The sequence below is a fragment of the Poromitra crassiceps genome (genome assembly GCF_964638095.1).
Source record: "Poromitra crassiceps genome assembly, chromosome: 20".
Classification (NCBI taxonomy): Eukaryota; Metazoa; Chordata; class Actinopteri; order Beryciformes; family Melamphaidae; genus Poromitra; species Poromitra crassiceps.
The window spans coordinates 7,687,259-7,707,348 of record NC_139637.1 but is presented as its reverse complement, the minus strand read 5'-3'; the positions used below and the strand labels follow the sequence as shown (position 1 = coordinate 7,707,348).

At 45.4% G+C, this 20,090-nt stretch overlaps 3 protein-coding genes across 4 annotated transcripts in view; all 3 read left to right on the top strand.

Moving 5' to 3' along the window:
• The window catches only part of LOC310794544 (NLR family CARD domain-containing protein 3-like), a gene marked incomplete at its 5' end in the record, with an annotated part of 243,770 nt that overhangs the window by 165,592 nt on the left and 58,088 nt on the right, over nucleotides 1-20,090 (top strand). The window lies entirely within an intron of this gene.
• LOC310795163 (mRNA-decapping enzyme 1A-like) lies at nucleotides 916-13,737 on the top strand (the record flags this gene model as incomplete). 2 transcript variants are annotated; one of them, XM_083657212.1, is made up of 9 exons in its annotated part: nucleotides 916-1,083; nucleotides 1,482-1,522; nucleotides 3,691-3,818; nucleotides 6,747-6,813; nucleotides 8,425-8,566; nucleotides 9,441-9,542; nucleotides 10,373-10,966; nucleotides 11,165-11,389; nucleotides 13,618-13,737. In XM_083657212.1, 9 exons carry the CDS (start codon nucleotides 952-954, stop codon nucleotides 13,696-13,698), a joined length of 1,512 nt encoding a protein of 503 aa, XP_083513338.1. In that variant the 3' UTR covers nucleotides 13,699-13,737. The 2 variants fall into 2 exon arrangements, with proteins under 2 accessions (XP_083513338.1, XP_083513337.1); XM_083657211.1 differs by having other exon boundaries at nucleotides 952-1,083; nucleotides 10,370-10,966.
• The window catches only part of LOC310795162 (transketolase-like), a 13,692-nt gene continuing 12,145 nt past the window's right edge, over nucleotides 18,544-20,090 (top strand). Inside the window, exon 1 of the mRNA XM_083657210.1 lies at nucleotides 18,544-18,666. Coding sequence (XP_083513336.1) covers nucleotides 18,560-18,666 — 107 coding nt within the window. The 5' untranslated portion in view covers nucleotides 18,544-18,559. The remainder of the gene's footprint in view (nucleotides 18,667-20,090) is intronic.

The following is a 20,090-nucleotide window of genomic DNA, read 5'->3' as shown; positions in this document are numbered from 1 at the left end:
TCTCTACAAATGTAGCCTGCCTATACAGGCTACAGCAGTGGTTCCCAACAAATTGGGATAAAATAATTGTCATATAAATGACACGTTCAGAAATCTGACGAATCCACTTACAAAGAGCTCACTATTATAGACACTGTCGAGTCTATAATGTTTATGTTGTTATGCATGTGATGTTCTCATGTTGTTCCACCAGACGGCGCTCTCGGTTTGTTGTTGGGATATCACTGCCCTGTCTTCTTCGTGGGTAGCGAGTTCGGAAGGAGACCGGAAGAATCATCCCACATTTCGTAAAATGTTTATAAAAATAGTCTTACTGGTTCAAAGCAAACGGTGATGCAGATATATTTAGAATCGCATAACATTTCACTGGGACCAAAACGTAAAAAAAATGCGGGTTTAAGAAAATATTTTTTCGGTGTTGTTGTTTTTCAGTTTTGGTCCGAGTGAAATGTTCTATGGTCTCTCCCGATTATAGCGTTAGCTGAACCGTTTAGTTCGACGAAGTACAACTATTTTATAAGCATTTTACGAAATGTCTATGGGGAAATAAATTGCGGATGAAAATCGCTGGTACCTACCTGAAGCAGGAAGTGACGTTCCACTTTGCCTCTCTCTCTCAAATTCATTGATACCCGGACAGTATCACTGCGCCACCTTGTGGGGGTTATTTAACACATAGGCTCGCTCGTCTAATTTAAAAATACCTGTGTATTATTATTCCCCTCATATTTCTATTAATGCGTCTATGGAAATCATAGCGCCGTAGTTTTTCTTGTGCTTCACTCTTTTTTTAGTAACCTATAGTCTACTCTACGCAGCAGATTTGGATTCATATCCGCGGAATAAATAAACTATTGGGAACCTTTCTGACAGACGTGTTTTCCGGGGACAGTGGAAAATAAGTGTCCGCAGAAATCGGTCCGTGCGGGAGCAACAACAATCACATCCAAGATGGAGACCGCTAAAGCTGGACACCTCATGAGCTTAGCTGCTCTACAGAGACAAGACCCGTATATAAACAAACTACTTGATGTTACCGGGCAGGTAGCACTGTACAACTTCAACTCCAAAGCGAATGAATGGGTAAGGCTGCCAAAAAATCCACCCGTTTCGTGTTGTATAGCCGTCGAAACTATCTAGCTAACGCTAAGTGCCCTTGTAGCATGCTAATGCTAGCACCTCGCTAACAACAACAAGACAGGACTACCCCTAGCCTCAACGCGAGACTCTTCAGTCACTGAACAGTCTCGCGTTGAGGCTAGACTACCATGTGTTCAATGAATGAAGTAGCGTTACATCGATAGTACCAAAGACGTCATCAAACACGCTATTTTTGACACAAGTGTTTTTGTTTGTGTACGTCATAACGTTACGTTGCTAATAACAGTCAACGCAACGTTAGCTTGTTTACTTATGTTCAGCCCGTCGTTGTTATGTTTTCTGCTGTGTGTGCATCTATTGACTGATATTTTTCATTTCAGGAGAAGACCGAAATCGAGGGCACCTTATTTGTTTATGCCAGGTAGGTACTTACGGCAGTGACCCTTCAACGAAGCTAAATCAAGTTATAACGTTAACATTTCTATATATTATATATATAGACGGTTTTCACCAGCTGCAACCCCACAGCACTTCCTTTTTCTCAGCTTCTTCTTCTGTGTTTCATGGTGGTTGGCATCCTTAACACATTGAGTGCCAGCCATTTTTTCATCCTGTAGGTAAGATGTGCCAGTTTTTTTTTTTGAGGATTCTGGCTCATTTTACAAGAGCCGAGGATTATTTTCTGTTAAGAATTCATGAACACCAATCATCTAAAAATAACTAATAGAATGTGTGCTTTCTCTGTCTAAAAGAGTTAGTTTGCAGAGTTAGTAGTTATGTAGATATTAGCCGTTGAGTACAGCATGGTTTCAGAGATTTTCAGAGAGTTTGGAGATAAATGGATTTTTAGAACCACCTCACGTGCCTGTGATTATGGGTGCCCTTGTCTCCCACTCTTGCCCTTGTCTCTCTCTCTCTCTCTCTCTCTCTCCTCTCTCTCTCTCTCTCTCCTCTCTCTCTCTCTCGAGAGAGAGAGAGAGAGAGGAGAGAGAGAGAGGGAGAGAGCGAGAGGGAGAGTTGCTTCAACTCCTCCCTCCGTGGGCGTTCTTCTTGGCTGCAGCGGCCGTCACAAGCTTGTCACCAGTCTGACAGTGCTTTGCTGCTGTCCTGTGCCTGTGGCTGCGCGGCCGCTGTTTGAGGAAGTCGGGATGGACTCGCTCGCTTCTTGGAGTTTTGGTTGAGAGAAGCTTTTGCGATTCTGGTCATATTTATGCTGCGTGTTTCAAAGTGTGTTCCACCTGTAATCTATTATGTAAATTTGCAATCCCGCATCGCCAGCAATCAGCGCGAAAACGAAAGCGTTTTCCCCCATCCATTTTCATGAGAATGGCTGGGGTGAGAATGGCGTGACAAGTTAAAAAAATGCTTGCCTTCCTCTAGTCAGGAGAGCACTGTCGCCACTTAGTGGTCGGTAAAATAGATTATACACATTCTCTTGCTCCAATAGTGATCTCGAAGATGTAAAAGTTGTTGATTGATGTCCCACCGTCAAAAAAAAAAAATGTTTATGTAAGACGAGATATCTCGGCTCTGGCACTTAACGTGTTAAATGTTGCATTACCTGAATTGTATCAGCTTCACAGCTAACTATTTACATTGTCCACTTTCTCAGCTGTTAAGGGGAAAACACTGACAAAGCTTACATTTCTATTTGTTTATTTTTGCTATAAGTTTAAATGTAAAGATAGGCCTATGCGTGCAATAACGTACTGATAGTCACTAGTCAGCCTACTCTGTAACATGTAGCTTTTATTAGCCTCTCAGGCTAGCTCCGGACCAGACAACAACACTTCCTACTACCCAGCGTTTGCACGTCTTTCTGACAGGGGTGGTTGTTATGGCAACTATCAACAACAACTACTACTACTACATACTACAAGACATAAAGACTGAAATAGGCTACGTTGTTACTGTGTCTGTCGGAGACACGGCCTAACGTTAACATTTAATATGAGCCGAATATCAGCCTGGCATCAGCTATGTATACAGGAAGTAAACCGGATATTCGGCTGGGTTGTGACGGTTGTTATTGTTGTCAAGTTAAAACCGTCTATATAGTTCAGAGAATCCCTGATGCCAAGTCAGCAAAGACGTCGTGTGAGCTTTTTTAAGTGGAAAGAGATGAAGCAGAGGAGAGTACAGGGAAAGAATACAGCATGGAGACAAGACAGAAGAGGGCGCCACCTAAACAAAGGCTAAGGACACTGAGAGACGGAGACAGTAAAGAAAATCCCTGCAATTGGAGGAGAGTGACAAAATGCAATCTGTGGTAAGAATAGGACACCTTATGTGGACAAGTAGTATTCCCCCTCCCCCCAAAGTGTATAAATCCCCCCGACGCCACCCCATCCCCCACCCCCATGTGAAGCTTTGAACGGGGGACCTCCCTGAATTTCAGCCACTGAACTCTGGATTGGTTTAGAATTCACAGGTGCTGTTTTGGGCAGTAGAAAGAGCTCATCAAGAGCTTTCATGCTGTATATAACTCATTTTCGCCCAAAATCCTCTGATTCACACCCCTCTGATTCTCACCCCTCTGATTCTCACCCCTCTGATTCTCACCCCTCAATGTAATCTTTGTCATTTTAGGTCTGCCTCCCCTCACCATGGCTTCACCATCATGAACCGATTGAGCACGGAGAACCTGGTGGAGCCCATCAACAAAGACCTGGAGTTCCAGCTGCAGGATCCCTTCCTGCTCTACAGGAACGCCAACTGTGAGTAACTTGTAGAATAGATCAAACAGTAGATGTCAAACAGACTCGAGTGTGGACACACACATATCCGTGTGCCGACGGGGATTGAAATCGGGTGTACTCGGATGTTGTTTTCTGATGTCTCAGACACAATATCTTTAGTATTTTGGTGTTTTTATAAAAGTAAAATCCATTGAAATCTGCCTCTAGTAGCCATGCTTATCCCCCCTCAGTTATTTAGGTTTTGGTGCTTCTTACAGCTGATTATATTTGGTTTGTTTTTCTTTGTGTGTGTGGCAGATATGAAATATGCATCTGTTGTGTAGATCAGGAATCAAAAAGTTGAGACAGCTACCCTAAAGTGTGATTAAGTACAGCAGGCAGCTTCCTCCCACAACACCAAGTCGAGGTTCTGCCAGAAGTAACATAGAGCTTTCTAGTCCCTACTGGAATACAAGCTATGAATCTTTTCTATAGTGTATAACCAGAACCGCCGAATGGGTGAATTTTAGAAGAGACGGTTTCCACAGGCCACACATGATACACTATCCTCTCTCTCTCTATCTCTCTCTCTCTCTCTCTCTCTCTCTCTCTCTCTCTCTCTCTCTCTCTCTCTCTCTCTGTCTCTCAAACACACACAGCACACACCCACGAAGCTACGTGGACCTCTGAAAGCAAGCACTGAGCAGATGCCTTCAAAAGGGTTGAAGTTCACCATCACACACACACACACACACACACGCTGTTGTCACACACACACACACACACACACACACACACACACACACACACACACACACACACACACTGTTGTCACACACACACACACACACACACACACACACACACACACACACACACACACACTGTTGTCACACACACACACACACACACACACACACACACACACACTCTTGTCACACACCACAGTACCTCTGAAAACGCTGAACAGACACCTCCTCAGGGTCCTCTGAAACACTTCTCTGCCCTTTTGCCTGAAGTCATTTTGGGGTGGTGGAGTCAAATGGAGCAAGAAGACTTCTTCTGAATAGTCTCTTCCACCCATGACCTCATGCAGGCCAACCAGAGTCCAGCAGATTCAGCTTGGTTTGGCCCAAGTTTGGCTCATTCTGCACTGGGGCGAAAAGGGTTTAAACCAAGTGTCAGAGGGGGGGAAAACTGTCAGTATTGATTGCAGAGTCCAACCACCTCTTGAGCAGTTCACGAGAAGAGTTTGACAATAGGAGGAGTAGTTTGTTCCCTCAGTAAGGAGAGCTGAAGTTCCTCAGATCTTCAGGAAGTAGTTGACAGCGCTGCCGCCCAGGTGATCGATCAGCAGTCTGAACAGCACTTTGATCAAGGCAGGGAATAAAGAATAACGGGATTGCTTTCCCAGTTGTTTGCTAATCAATAAGAAGAGCGTGGCGAGGCACAGTGTCAGAGTAGACGGCTCCCCCGCTGGAGATGGTTTGCACAGCAGTCTGGCTGGTATGGTAGGCATGATGGACTTCCTCATCGGTGCCCAGGCCGGCTTCGTTTTTCTGCTCTCCCGCAGCCTCAGTTCAGTCCGAAAGCGGGTGTCATTTTAATGACTCTGTCTGGTTTGACTTACAGGCTGATAAAACGGGTACAACAGCCAATCAGACAATGCTAGACGATATTCTTCAAGTTGTGTTAGAGGTGTATCGTAGTATTGGCAGTGTCCTGATAATCCCCTCCTCAGAAAGATTGCTGCTATAGTTTCTCTCCGATGGTGCCGCTCCTGGTTTTGATTCCAGCTGTTGGTTTTGATTGCCCGTCTAGTTCCGTCGCTTGAGTTTTCCTCATTTCGTTTCTGCTCTTTTCGACGACACAGTCCTGCAGCTTACTGGCTAAGCCTCCTTTGCTGCTCAGAAGTTGCTTTGTCAGTGTGGAAGAGGCTGCCTGTGTGTTGCTGCTGTTAAGGTGTGGTCCTCCCAGACTGCTGGTCCTCTGAGAGAGCGCTGTGTCTTCTAGTTAGTCCTCAGACTCCTCCCCCTACTCTGACCTAGGATGAGAGGAGGAGGGAAGGAAGGAAGGAGAGAGGGAGCAGGTTAGAAGTGATAGAAGAGTAGAAAGGTCTGGATATAATATAAATGTATAAACTACTTAGGATAGGAACATTAACAATAGACTTGTATAAGATCATTGCTCAGGTGATCTGACAGTAAAAATACCGATGTAGTCTGAAATACTAGCATTACTTTAAACACTTTTTGATAGGTTCTGTGGTTAGTAACGGTGTCCAACTTTAAAACTTGGGCCAACTGAAATTCATTGTCTACATTGAAATATTAATTTTGCTGGCTAAAAGCACTGTTGCAAACGCTGCACACACAAACACGTGTTTACAGGCCTCCAGGTGCCCCTGGGTAGATGCAGCAGGGAGGCAAACACTCAGGTTGCTCGGTTACCCCAGCCTCTTGAGGGACCTTGAACGCATCACAACATGTATGTAATGCTGTTATTGTCGCAAACGATGGTGTTTTATTGAAACGTGCCGGCACATAGTGAGATCATTTTGATTCTCAAATCATTGCGTTTGTGTTTCCAACAAGTGGTCAGTTTACTTTGGCAGCAGTGGAAGGGATGGGGATTATTGATGACTTGTTACTGAGCCCATGAACTCATATTTTTCAGGCACTTTAGTCTCTCAGTCTAGTTTAAACTAATCCACTCTCCATTCAGTTTGTCACACAAAACACAAGATGCACTCTGTCGCCGTTGCAATGAATTATGGGCATTGTAGTCCATTAACATGCTTTTGGTGCTTGGCACCTAAATCAGTGCGTATATCACCAGCTTCATGCATTGTGGCACCCCAAAACAAAACAATCTTTAGTGGGCTGTATAAATAATCATAATTAAAAATGATAATTTAAAGCCTGATCATGTGATCACAGTATTTTGTCTTTGTGGGTTTTCTTACAGTGGGCATCTACAGTATCTGGTTTTATGACAAGAAGGATTGCCAGCGCATCGCTCAGTTGATGCTCAAGTAAGTGGGTCTGTATATTTCTGTTCAGATCAGATAGGGTTCTGTTCAGATAAGATAGGATTCTGTTCAGATAAGATAGGGTTCTGTTCAGATAAGATAGGGTTCTGTTCAGATAAGATAGGATTCTGTTCAGATAAGATAGGGTTCTGTTCAGATCAGATAGGGTTCTGTTCAGATAAGATAGGGTTCTGTTCAGATCAGATAGGGTTCTGTTCAGATCAGATAGGGTTGCCCTCTATCTGAGGTTGTCCTCGAGTGCCCACCGCCCGGGTGGGGTCGTCAAAAAGGGCCTTTCTGTGTGGAGTTTGCATGTTCTCCCCGTGCCTCCCGGGGGTTTCCTTCATATAGGAACCCCCTTCACCAAAAACATGCAATATCCTGGTTGCTGATGTGGTTCCTCCTCTGGTCGTTAAGGGCGCCTGTTCAGAGGGAGGGGAACTGGTTGGAATAGCGTGATCCTCCCACGTGCTATGTCCTACCGGTGAAGCGTCCCCTGTCGGGTGAAAAGAAGCGGCTGGCTAACTGCCCATGTCTCGGAGGAAGCATGGAGCCGGTTTCGGCTCTCCCCAGATCGGCAGAGGGTGGAGTAGCAACCAGGATAAATAAATTAGATTTGCACTAATGGGGGATAAAAATGGGATAAAAAAACGGGGGGGGGGGAAGAAAAAAGATAGGATTCTACTTTAACACATGAATGTACGGGTGAGTTGTATAAAAATACCCATACAGTTGTCATGAAAGGTGAAATTAGCTATACAGACCAAGACCATTTTTTTATCCAGGCTGTAAACATGTTTATTTACGCTGTAAAGACAGGCATTTTAACATGGGGGTGAATGGGGATTGACTCACTCTTGCAGCCAGCCTCAAGTGGCCATTTGAGGAGCTGTAGTTTTCAGTACTTTGCATTGGCGTCAATGCGACCAAGAAAGCCTGCCCACTCTGTATGACCCCCACCTGCTCACTAACATGGTATGACCCCCCACCTGCTCACTAACATGGTATGACCCCCCACCTGCTCACTGACATGGTATGACCCCCCACCTGCTCACTGACATGGTATGACCCCCCACCTGCTCACTAACATGGTATGACCCCCCCACCTGCTCACTGACATGGTATGACCCCCCCACCTGCTCACTGACATGGTATGACCCCCCCACCTGCTCACTGACATGGTATGACCCCCCACCTGCTCACTAACATGGTATGACCCCCCACCTGCTCACTGACATGGGATGACCCCCCACCTGCTCACTGACATGGTATGACCCCCCCACCTGCTCACTGACATGGTATGACCCCCCACCTGCTCACTGACATGGTATGACCCCCCACCTGCTCACTGACATGGTATGACCCCCCCACCTGCTCACTGACATGGTATGACCCCCCACCTGCTCACTAACATGGTATGACCCCCCACCTGCTCACTGACATGGTATGACCCCCCACCTGCTCACTGACATGGTATGACCCCCCACCTGCTCACTGACATGGGATGACCCCCCACCTGCTCACTGACATGGTATGACCCCCACCTGCTCACTGACATGGTATGACCCCCCACCTGCTCACTGACATGGGATGGGAACTACTTCCTCTCCCCAGGATTGTGAAACAGGAAGCAGACCATGCCCAGAGGGAATCTCCAGAGAGGCGGGCAGCGTCAGGGAGGACCAATGGGGTCGCAGAGCCACGCCCCATCGACATCCTGGAACTCCTCAGCAAAGCCAAGGAGGAATACCACAGAGTAAGAAGGCCACACACACACACACTGTCATATTGTCCAGTTGTCGTCTTTTTCTTCTTCTGTTATTTCTTCTTTGGGACCAACACAGCAGAATCTAAGGCTTTGGATCAACTCATGTATCAAAGCTGAGGGTTTAGATCATATATAAAGTGTGAGCAAACACACAGCATCTGTGGCCCCCACACACCCAGACAGCAACCAGACAGCACCCCATGAGGCAACAGAGGGAAGAGTAGATTTTATTCTTATGATGTTGCATACAGTACCTCCCACTCACTGACTGAAATACGTGCACATTCATGGATCTGACTCAAACGCACAGACATGTCTTACTCTGAGATTAGAGCTGATTAAATCCTGGATTATTCCATGTGTGTGTGTGTGCGTGCGCGCGCGTGCGTGCGTGCGTCTTACTTCATTCCATTTCCAATTGCCTAACTCCTGCTGTTCATCAAACGTTCCATCCTTCTAAATCAGAGGTTCTCAAATGTTTTTCTGACAAGGACAAGATAGAAAATATAGCGGGGACCCCCTCATTCTGATTTGTGATTTTGGGCTAAGCTTAATTGTTTCCACGGTAACGTGCTTGACTTTTAAATTGATAGGTTTGTTAGATTAGAATGTAATCCATGAACCATTTTAGATTTAAAGCATACAATATTTTTGTTGAACTATGAAGCTTTTGCAAAAAACAACACGTTTTTATTTGTATTTTCCTGAAAACTTTTCACGGACCCCCTGGCAAAGTGCCACGGACCCCCATTTTTCTAAATCATTCACTGTCATGCTGTGTTGGATTGGGACTATTCTTGAAACATAGAAAGTAATATTTGCGGTGTGTGTGTGTCTGTGTGTGTGTGTGTGTGTCATTCAGAGTCAGACAGGAGACACGGATGCGTCGGCTTCTATGGAGCAGAGTATGAAACCGGCTGTCAACGCTACTGAGCATGCTCACAGCACACCACAGCCTGAGCAGGTACACACACACACACACACACACACACGCACACACACACACTTTAAAGTCCTCTATAGACCAGACCAGCACACCCGGGTAATTTGCAAAACTTGAAGGCCGCGCCCCTTTTTAGGGGATAACACAAGCCACTCGCGTTGACTTCAATGTAAAATAGCAGTACCCAAAACATCTGTAGAAAAATAACAGAATTAATTTCCTTTATAAATGACCCAAAGACACCATGACATGACAATATATTTCAACTCGGCCGGGCCATAGAATGCGCAAGATACATCGACACGAGGTACTTGCCTTATATGAACGCTGTATCCAGTTTCCACCAGGTTACATGCATCGTCCACATTGACGGTGTCACGCCTACCCTATCGCAGACCAGTTTTTTGTTTTTTTTTATTGTTAGTGAAACTATAACAACACAGCAACTCTTCGGCATATCTCTATCAAATTAAACCGTTTTAAATAGTTTGTTTGAAGTGGTTTCGGCTTCTTGTACCGTCGTTTACTATGGTGGGTTTCCCCTAAAAAGGGGCGCGGCCTTGGAGCTGGACCCTTGAAGACGCGACGCAGTTCTGGTCTATGTTCTTCAGAGCCTTCAGACACACATTTGACTTTAAGACATCAAAGAACACACAAACTACAAAACAGGGATGACAACGTAACATCTCAACATACAGGTAACTAGGCACAGCAGCAGGTTAGCATCAGGATCATGATGCAGTATCTTCAGTATTACAACGCCAGTTCATTCATCTGATTCATACTCGATATATTTCCCTGACAGCATCCCTGCTATCAGTTTCTCACAGGTGTGCTCTTTTCCCCAGCAGACTTCTCATACAGGTGTGAAGCAGATCACCGTTGAGGAGCTGTTTGGTTCTTCCTTCCCTAAGGACCCCTCTCTGCCCGCCATGCCCACTCCGAGCACCACAGCACAGCCGCACCAGAGCCAGCCTTATCCCCCTCCAGCCCACCTGGACCCTCTCCTCCCTCCCCACCTCACGGCACCAGACCCCGGGGCCAACCAGCGCCACCTAGCCCCCGGCCTGCTGCCACCGCAGGTCTCCTACGCACTCCACCCCAGCCCCGTTTTCCAGTCAGTCGGCCCCAGGCCAGAGCCGCATCCACGGTGCTCCGTCTCCCCGCTCATGGTGCCTCTGGGTGGGTCAGAAACTCGCGCTGCGCCCCCTGGTCCCGGGCCACCGTCGTCGACCCCGGCGGCCTACGTGGGACAGGAGATACTCGGCGCGCTCAAACCGGCCGTGAACTCGGACATCCACAGGCCCATGCTCGCGCCCAACTTCCTGCCCAGCACATTGGTCCCGCCCCAGAGCTTCCAGGAGCCAATGGGGAAGGCCCTTCTCCAACAGGGAAAGGAGGTGGATGTGTTTTCTCAGGCCCAGAACCTGATCAAACCAATCCCTGTGAGTTTTGTTTTGTTCTCATGTATGTCTTTCCCCTTCTCTCTGAAGAAGATCAAAAAAAAGACACGCACATCCAAAAACCCACTGGGTTGGGTGCTGGATCAAAAAAATACCTGACAATGAAAAGAAGTCAGATCCGCACAGCTTTTATTTGGTTTCCCCTTCTCTCTCCCATTGTCTCTACCTTCCTTTTCTCAGGCTCTTCCCATGAATCCAGGTCTTGTTCCTGGGGTGGGTCCAGGTCTTTCTGTGCTTCTGTCCCCCAGCGCCTTCCAGCATTCTGTGAACAAGTCGGCAGTAGCAGCGTCAGTGGTCCATCCAGCCCCCTGCGACCTCTCATCCAGTTCTTCAGGTGGTGTTGAGCCCCCGCAAACAGCCTGCAGCAAGACGCAGCTACAGGACACTCTAATACACCTCATTAAGGTACACACTAGGGTTGTCAAAAGTATCGAAAGTATCAATACTGAACATTTGAATCGGATACAGTACTCATTTGCAACAGTTTCAATACCATCAGTGATTTCTTTTAATGAAAAATCTGTTTTTTCCCTCCCTATCATTGGTGGGTATCTGTTGCTTCAACAAGCTAAAGGTGTTCTGATGGCTAGAGCAGAGCTAATCTGCTGTCTAAATTCTAAGTTTTATCAGGCTTAGATTATGGAGAAGTGTCCGTCTGTCCGTTCATCTGTCTAACTTTATTTTTATGCTTCTTGATGTGTCATCATCCCCACTTTCCGTGGTATTGAAAATGGTATCGAGTATCGATATTTTCCTGGGTATTGGTAGAAATAATAGTATCGTGACATCCCTAGTACACACACCCACATCGTAAGGGATACAGCAAGCGGGTCATTATTGCTAAATAAGTTCTGATCAAGGGCTCGGCTGACTGTCCATTATCCCACTCATCACACGGCTACATACAAAAGTACTCCTGGGGCCGGTTGCACCAACTGGTCTTACACTGATCTTAAGCTAAGTTGGTCGTAACTTTACGACCTAACAGCTACGCCGGTTGCACCAAGACGGCTTAAGCCTTCTTTTCACTACGACCAGGCGTAACTCCTACGCCTGGTCAGGAGGAGGCGTAGAGCCTGCCTGTCTCCGCGGAGACCTTTTTGAGTCCTTACCGTCATCGTCGTAACACAGCCAGTTCTCCGTCTTTGAAAGCATGATGTTAGATTATAACTAACTAGTTGTGTGGCTTAGCCTTCCCAAATGTTGCCGTTAATTTTTTTAGAATTTAATACATAGAATTGGGAACGTTACATTCAATTTCATTCATTCAGACTGTCTGTCGGGCTCAATCGCCGCCATTTTTCCCCCGGAGTGAGGGAGGGTGGGAGGAGTGTAGTGTAGTGACGCACATACAGTAGTGGCCACTGTAAAAAAAAACAAAGCAAGTTATTTTCGCGGGGGTCAGTGAAATAGCAGGGCGCGAGGCACATTTGTGGGCCAATCAGAGGGCATTCCCCGACAATTCACATGGACGCGCATTGCTACGACCAGCGTAGTTAAGACCAGGCGTAAGCCGTGTTGGTGCAACAGGCGTAAATCCACTCTAAAGACTGGTCTTAACCTAGATCAGGGGTGTCAGACTCATATTAGGTAGAGGGCCGGATTTGTTCAACTGAGACCTCATGGGGGCCGGATTTTTTTTTTTACTCAAATCAATTTGACTCATTTACCCATTTACTTCACAAAAGAAATACTGCTCTTTCCATTTCTCTTGAAACTGCCTGCATTCCGTGTCAACCTTTCTCTTTTTCGACAGCATCTTGTTGATTCCTTTGTTTTTTGGTAGGTAGCTGAATGCGCGATTCAATTCCAGCGTGGCATCATGGCGGCTTTGTTTACACCTGATGACCTGCTGACATACTTCCTTGTAGTGCAGGTTAATTAACTTATGAATGAACTCTTAGCTTGCTTATTAGCCAAACGTAGTTCATGATAATGGGGTGCAAATTTAGTAATAATAATTATTATTTAATTTAATTTTTTTTTTTTTTAATATTCCAAAACATCTCGTGGGCCGGATGAAACCTGCCCGTGGGCCGGATCCGGCCCACGGGCCGTATCTTTGACATCCCTGACCTAGACCGATGTAGGAGTTACGACCAGGCATAGTTAAGACCACTTGGTGCAACCGGCCCCAGAGCTGGAACCATGGAAACCTCTGTAGGTACCATCTATGGGCTATGCTGAAACTGAACTGTAATCATAGCAACGCAAACACACAAACACAAGATTGCTGTTCATCGTCTCGGCAGCAATCAAAAGTTTTGTGCTCCATCATAGAGAAATCTATGACAAGTTTCTCATCCTAGTATAGTGACTGTCAGCCATAGAGCCAAGGAGGGTTTTTTCCACACAACGTGACCAGACTTCTTGACTGAGGAGTGATGTGATGGTTACATGTCAAACAGCGGTCTGTTACTCCGCAGTAACAGACCTCGTAATGCCTTCATTTGCCAATCGTAATTGAGTATTCAGTGACGCTGTCTAAAAACAGTTTAATTTACATTGTAGTTTCATGCAAAAACATTCTGTGAAAAGGCTGTCAATTGAATGAAAAATCATTTTAAAGATCAAGTCTGCACACACTCACATGAACTATTTCTGTGCTTCGTTCTCTACCTCTTGCTGTCCAGAATGACCCAGGCTTCCTCAGTGCCATCCATGACGCTTACCTGCAGAGCCTGTCCCAGGACTTCAGCAACATCAAGCTATAGCCCTGCTTCAGCCGTCAACCACTGTCATCTACAATACGACCCGGAACAAGACTCCGATCACGACCCGGAACAAGACTCCCCGATCACGACCCGGAACAAGACTCCGATCACGACCCGGAACAAGACTCCCCGATCACGACCCGGAACAAGACTCCGATCACGACCCGGAACAAGACCCCAATCACGACCCGGAACAAGACTCCCCAATCACGACCAGGAACAAGACCCTGATCACGACCCGGAACAAGACCCCAATCACGACCCGGAACAAGACCCCGATCACCACCCGGAACAAGACCCTGATCACGACCTGGAACAAGACTCCGATCACGACCCGGAACAAGACCCCGATCACCACCCGGAACAAGAGCTGCAGCACCACAGCCCATCAGCCTGGGACCCAATGAATGAACAGCAGACTCAGGCTCAGGAAAACACACCAATACTCTGGTTGTGTGCTGGCCTAACCCCAGAAACAAGCCGATGGTTTACCTTGTGTCCTCCTGACACACAGTTAAACACTGCCCCCTACCTACCGCATACTTTCCAACCATGTCAGCAGCAGCTAAGAGCTAAGAAGTCCGACTGGTAACTCTTTAGGACTTCTAACATTGGGAAGACGAGACTGAAGAGACCCAGAAGTTCAAGTGCATCCAGCAGCTCTTTGACATGCTGTACAGCACAACTCTGCAAAACCCATGTCTTCTTCTTCAGTGCGTTCTAAGGCTTGACATAGCATCTCCCTGCCATTTAACCCAACCTCACATCTGTTTGCTTGTTGAGTCTTGACTCTATGTGCTGACTAATCACTTTAACCTGGCCTACAAGTATCGAAGGCAGAACTACTGAGCGAGAGAGGCGTCTGGCTTCATGTGGTCCCTGAATCCACTTATTTGACCTTCCAAGCTCTCTGGGCAGGAAGATGATCTGCCCGCTATGCCCTGGAGTCCTCCTGCTGAGCTATGCCCTGGAGTCCTTCTGCTGAGCTATGCCCTGGAGTCCTCCTGCTGAGCTATGCCCTGGAGTCCTCCTGCTGAGCTATGCCCCGGAGTCCTCCTGCTGAAAGCTGTCCGCCATGGACTGATGTGTGGACTGATCAAGTGTGGCTGGTAAGACGGACCACAGTGGAGGTTTGGAGACTTCTTATCACTTCACTTTTGAACCGGACCCTCCGACAAAATTGGGCACGGTATGATCTATGACATCACAGTATGACATCACAGTATGATCCATGAGGACTTTTTTTTTTTAGTCATTTCATTTCACAACGCTTGGCAGTTTATATCTGGGAACAGTGAAACCACACACGTTCTGATTGCATAGTAAGAAAGAGGGGTTGCCCTCTGTGCTGGGGGTTGACCTCCGACCTGTTTTAGGCGTCTTTTCAGACAGTGTATTTTTCTCTGCAGCTAAAAAGGCCTAAAGGGACTGGTCATTTTCACACTTACTCTCACCTCTGTAGAGAGAGATGCTAATACCAGATGTTCTGATGCTAATACCAGATGTTCTGAACAGACATACAGTTTTGTGTGGAATTTTGTCATCAACAGATTCCAGTGTTCCGCTTTTGTAATGCTTCTATGTTTCAACACACATATAGATGTACGTACGCACAAACTGCTTCTTTCACATGTCTCTCTCTGTCTCTCTGTCTCTGTGTCTCTCTCTGTCTCTCTCTGTCTCTCTCTCTCGTCTCCCCTCCACCATCTAAGCTCATAATGCTTCATGTCCTCGGAGGGGAACATGTGCAATAGAGGACAGTCGCGATGCCTTTTGGGATACCAGCATTTTGGGATGTTTCAGGATGGCACAGTAGAACTTTGTTTATCTGAATTCTGAAACGACCCGTTATCTGGGTATAATTTGCCAAAAATACAAAATGATCTTCTATTCGTTTTGCAAAATTGTTTAAATGTCCTCAGCAAATCCAATATGATTCGAATTTTACCCCCCCCCCCCCCCCCAAATAGTTAATTTAGTTTATACCAGTAATCCAAATTAATAAATGCAAATACAAGCTACCTCTTTTCCTGTTGGCCCAGATTAGCAAAGTTCAACCTTACTGTTTAGTTATTTTTCTTCTTTTTTTTCAAGCGGCCTTCTGTATAGATATGCTTTTCACAAAGACTTGAAGACAAAATAGGTTGTGGTAATATTTGGCTTTTTTTGCAGTAAAAAGCTACTGCAGCACAGAACCTTAAACCCCCACACCCTGTGAATTGCTGATTGGCTGTTGCCCCTTTTCTGCGTGAAAACATTTGATTCCTGTCTATCTTAGAAGTCAGAAGATTCAGGAAAAAATAAATTATTTAGTTATTGGCATCTGTGCATTTTTGAAACTACACGTCGGATTAATGATTGGTTTTGAACCTGAAAACAATTAGATAATAATAATGGAAAAATGTGGAAATGGGGGTTCTGAGGATTTCACATGATGGCGCAGCACTGTTTATTAGTGGCTCAGCTGTGGCTTATGTAAATGCATTTTCTTCTACTGTTCATTTGTCTACATTATAGTTGTCTAAAATACTGATCTGTAGCATTTAGTCATTCCAGATGGAAACTTTACTACTAGGCACCCCCCCCTCTCTTAACATGAAATGGAGAGAAGATGGCTTTGCTAGTTCAGTGCACTTATGGAACGTGCAGATACAGTTTAGAAATTCACATACTAATCAGAAAATATTCATGTTATTCTACATGGGGAAACTTTCTGATAGTAAATCATGTTAATTGGAGAGATCTGAATTTCGGCTTAAAGTCCCATCCCCATTGTTACTCCATGTCTTTGAATTTTGCCCTGCAATTTGAATGTAATCAATGTTTTACTGACTAACAGCATCTGTTCATGCACCGCTCTTGTTTTCACCTGCCTGCTGTCTGTCTGTATGTTTCAGTTGAGCTTCACTCACATTATTATGACTTTAAACCAGTTGTTAAATGTGATGATTTTAATTTATATCCCAGACTTAATACAACATGGGTAACTAATGGACTAGCTCAGTAAATAAAATATCAGTACAGTTGATTGACCTGTAATCCTCTTCAGATGTGAGTTTGCCAACATTGTAGACCTGTATTGGGTAATTAGATGTACACAGGAAGAATATTTGACATTTAGAGATTATTTTTTAATCCCAATGCTCATATTTTAAAATTTTACGGTTATTTTAATTGGTATAATGTATCTTATTGGCCAGAAAATTTATTTTATTTTTTATTTGCAAATGGCATTCATTTTTTTATATATATATTTTTTGTCAACTGTGCGTAATTGGGTTTATTATGACTATTTTGTGATATTAAAGATTAGAAAAACAAAAAAATCTGTGCTTGGGTGCAGCTACTCTTATCAGTGAAGTTCAGAACTGACTCCTGAACAGTCTCAGTTTTTGTAATGTGAAATGTGTTTAAGTCTAATTAGAGATATGGTTTTAGTTTTTTCCTCCTGGACGAATAACGAATATTGAGAAGTGACATTTCCCGTAGATGTGTAGAAAAAGGTGCCATTGCTCTCTTTGACCGGTAGATGTCACTGTCTGCTTACTTTAAATCTGTTGTTGCCCAAGGTTAAAGTGTAATCAGCAGATGTCAGGCCCATGTGCTTACCAGAGATATTGGAGTAGTTCTGGGTACATGTGAGAAAACATGTTGAATTTAGATTTGAGAACCTCTCTGCTTCTGTTAGAGCAGCTCAGCCAATGTTCTCATTTCTCCTTCAGATCATCCTTCCAGCTCCCTGCTGGACAAACCTCAGTCAGTGTTAAGAGTCACGGACTGATGGCAGCACTCGAAACACAAACGGCTCTATCGTCGCAAAGGCGGTCATTTTGCGTTGGCGCCCGTTTTGTGCCCGAATAGCGCCGCGCAAAGCCTTCTGGATCACGCCACCCAGCTGTGCGTGAATCCCGATCCCGAAGCGCTCTTGGTCTTTCTTGAGGCCCAGAGATGTCCGCGCAGTCTGCCCCACGTGTGGCGGATCCGGATCCGCCAAGCACTGGGCACACATCGCCTGAACCCAAGTCCACTCCCTATACCACTAACACAAGTGATGAAGGATTTCGTGCTCCACTAAAACTGACTTGACTGACTGTCAGTTAATTTATTTTCATTTCCTAGATTTAGTTCTTCAGTGACCGTTTCAACCAAATACAGGACCAGATATTAAATACCATCAGCATAAATCACCTTTAGCCAATCATAGCCTACTACTATAATTGGAGAGAGCTGCATGTTCGAATCGTGTGCTCGGTTGGTTCTCTCCAGAGTCCCCGTCCCCACCATAGAATTGAGCGCACGTAGCACGCAAAAATTCTGTTTCTTAATGTGACGTGAGTTTCATTTAGCTGTGCACAGAAACAGCCAGTAGAAATACTCTTTGAATTTATACTTCATTAGATTTCAGTCTGTACTTTTTTTAACTTTTACTTGTGTAGCCTAAACAACGTAATCAGCACTTGTAATTGTAGCCTACTTTTCTTTTCTTTCTTTTTTTACCGCCAACGGGCAGTCCTTTTTTCACACAAGTAACTACTACTTAAGTAAAGAATGTCTGTACTTTTCCCATCTCGTGTGTGTGTGTGCTTGCTTGTGTGTGTGTGTGCGTGCATGCATGCTCATCATGCGTGAATGGAGTGTTTAGCCCTAGATTAGCCATATTCATAGGCTGCTTGCAAACACGCCCCCACCCCTCTCTCTCCCCCTCCCTCCCCCTCTCTCTCTCGGGTTCAGCGAGTCTTTTTAACCCCTGCGGTCGTCCTCCGTGCGTTCATCTGCTCTGTCGGCACAGTTCAGACCGGGTACTTTTAACATCTTCACTTCACTCAGTTTGACCGGCGTGTGTTTTTGGTGCATCGGCCACATGGAGGACTACCACAAACCGGACCAGCAGACGCTGCAAGCGCTCAAGAACATCGCCAACCGGCTCCGGATCAACTCCATCAAGGCGACAACTGCAGCGGGCAGCGGGTAAGGACCGTGGGGCAAAGGGGTACGCGGCTGGAGGCTGATATGATAAAACACAGGGTTATGAGCGTACAATACAAGACTATGTTGTTACCTATTATGCTTGTTTTAAATAAAGCATATAGATTTGCACAGTGCATAGAATGTTGTGTGCCAACGTGGATTGTGCGCAATTACGCATTTCTCCATAAAGGACAGCTGTTATTTTAGCATCTTATTGAGAGTAATATAGTACTATGCAATTCACTATTACAGGCTTAAGTTGCTTTGCACAACTGCACAAATGTTATTTTTTAACAATAACTTGTGTGGGCTTTGGGGATATTCGGCCATATATTGCTGCAGGTGCAGTGCAGGTGCACGGATGCTCCCCTCTGCCTTTCCTCTCCTCGTGTCTTTGTCCGGTTATGTAAGAGAGAGGAGAGCAGCAGTCATATGATGCGGTGCGTCATATCATACGACCCCGCCGCCCGTGCTTGTTCGTCCCGCGCTGGGACGTGGGGACACCGGAATGGAACCGGCGGAGCCGCGGAGGGACGCGCGCGTTTGCCGCCCCGACCGGTCTGCATATCAGTCCATAGCACAGCTAGCCTTGACGGGTCAATATGTTTTTGGAGCGATATAAATTCCGATCGGGGGGACGCTAGCCCAGAGGTCTGCAATTCAAATGGGGTCGCCTGATTTTTTCAATATTATAATTTATTATTATTTTTATTTTTATTTTATTTATTTTTACACCACACACAATTTAAAACTTCCGAAGAGGAATAGGGCCCCATGTGAAAAGTTGAGTTTAAGTCAGGATTCTGAGAATAACGTCAGAATTCTGAAAATAAAGTTAGAATTCTGACGTTATTCTGAGGGAGAAAGTCAGCATCCTTTTCACCTTATGTAGAAGAGACAGTCTGGCTTGAGAGACTGAACAGGAAGTGTAAATACAATTGAAAGTTCCGATTGTATTTACACTTCCTGTGACTCATAAACCTAGTCTTGACTCATGAATGTGAGTCAATCATCAGTGATGTCACTTCTCATCATCGAGTGCTCGAGTGACGTCACTGAGTGATGTCATCATTATCAGTGATGCAAAGTTGAGCAATTGTGCGCTGCGCTGTGCATGCCAATAGCGCAGGCGAGGCCACGCAGCAGCCAAAACCCTAGTAGCCTAACATGTAGGTCTACTGTTACATGTAACATGTAGGTCTACTGTTACATGTAACATGTACAGTAGGTCTACTGTTACATGTAACATGTAGGTCTACTGTTACGTTGACATTGATGATATCACTCACTGATGATATTACCGATGTTTTACTGAAATGTGAATGTCTGGGGTCCCTAGATGTTTGTGACATCAAAGTGGGGTCACACGATTGTTTGATCATATTTTCCATTTCAGGACAATAAAGGCTTTCATCCAGAGTGGC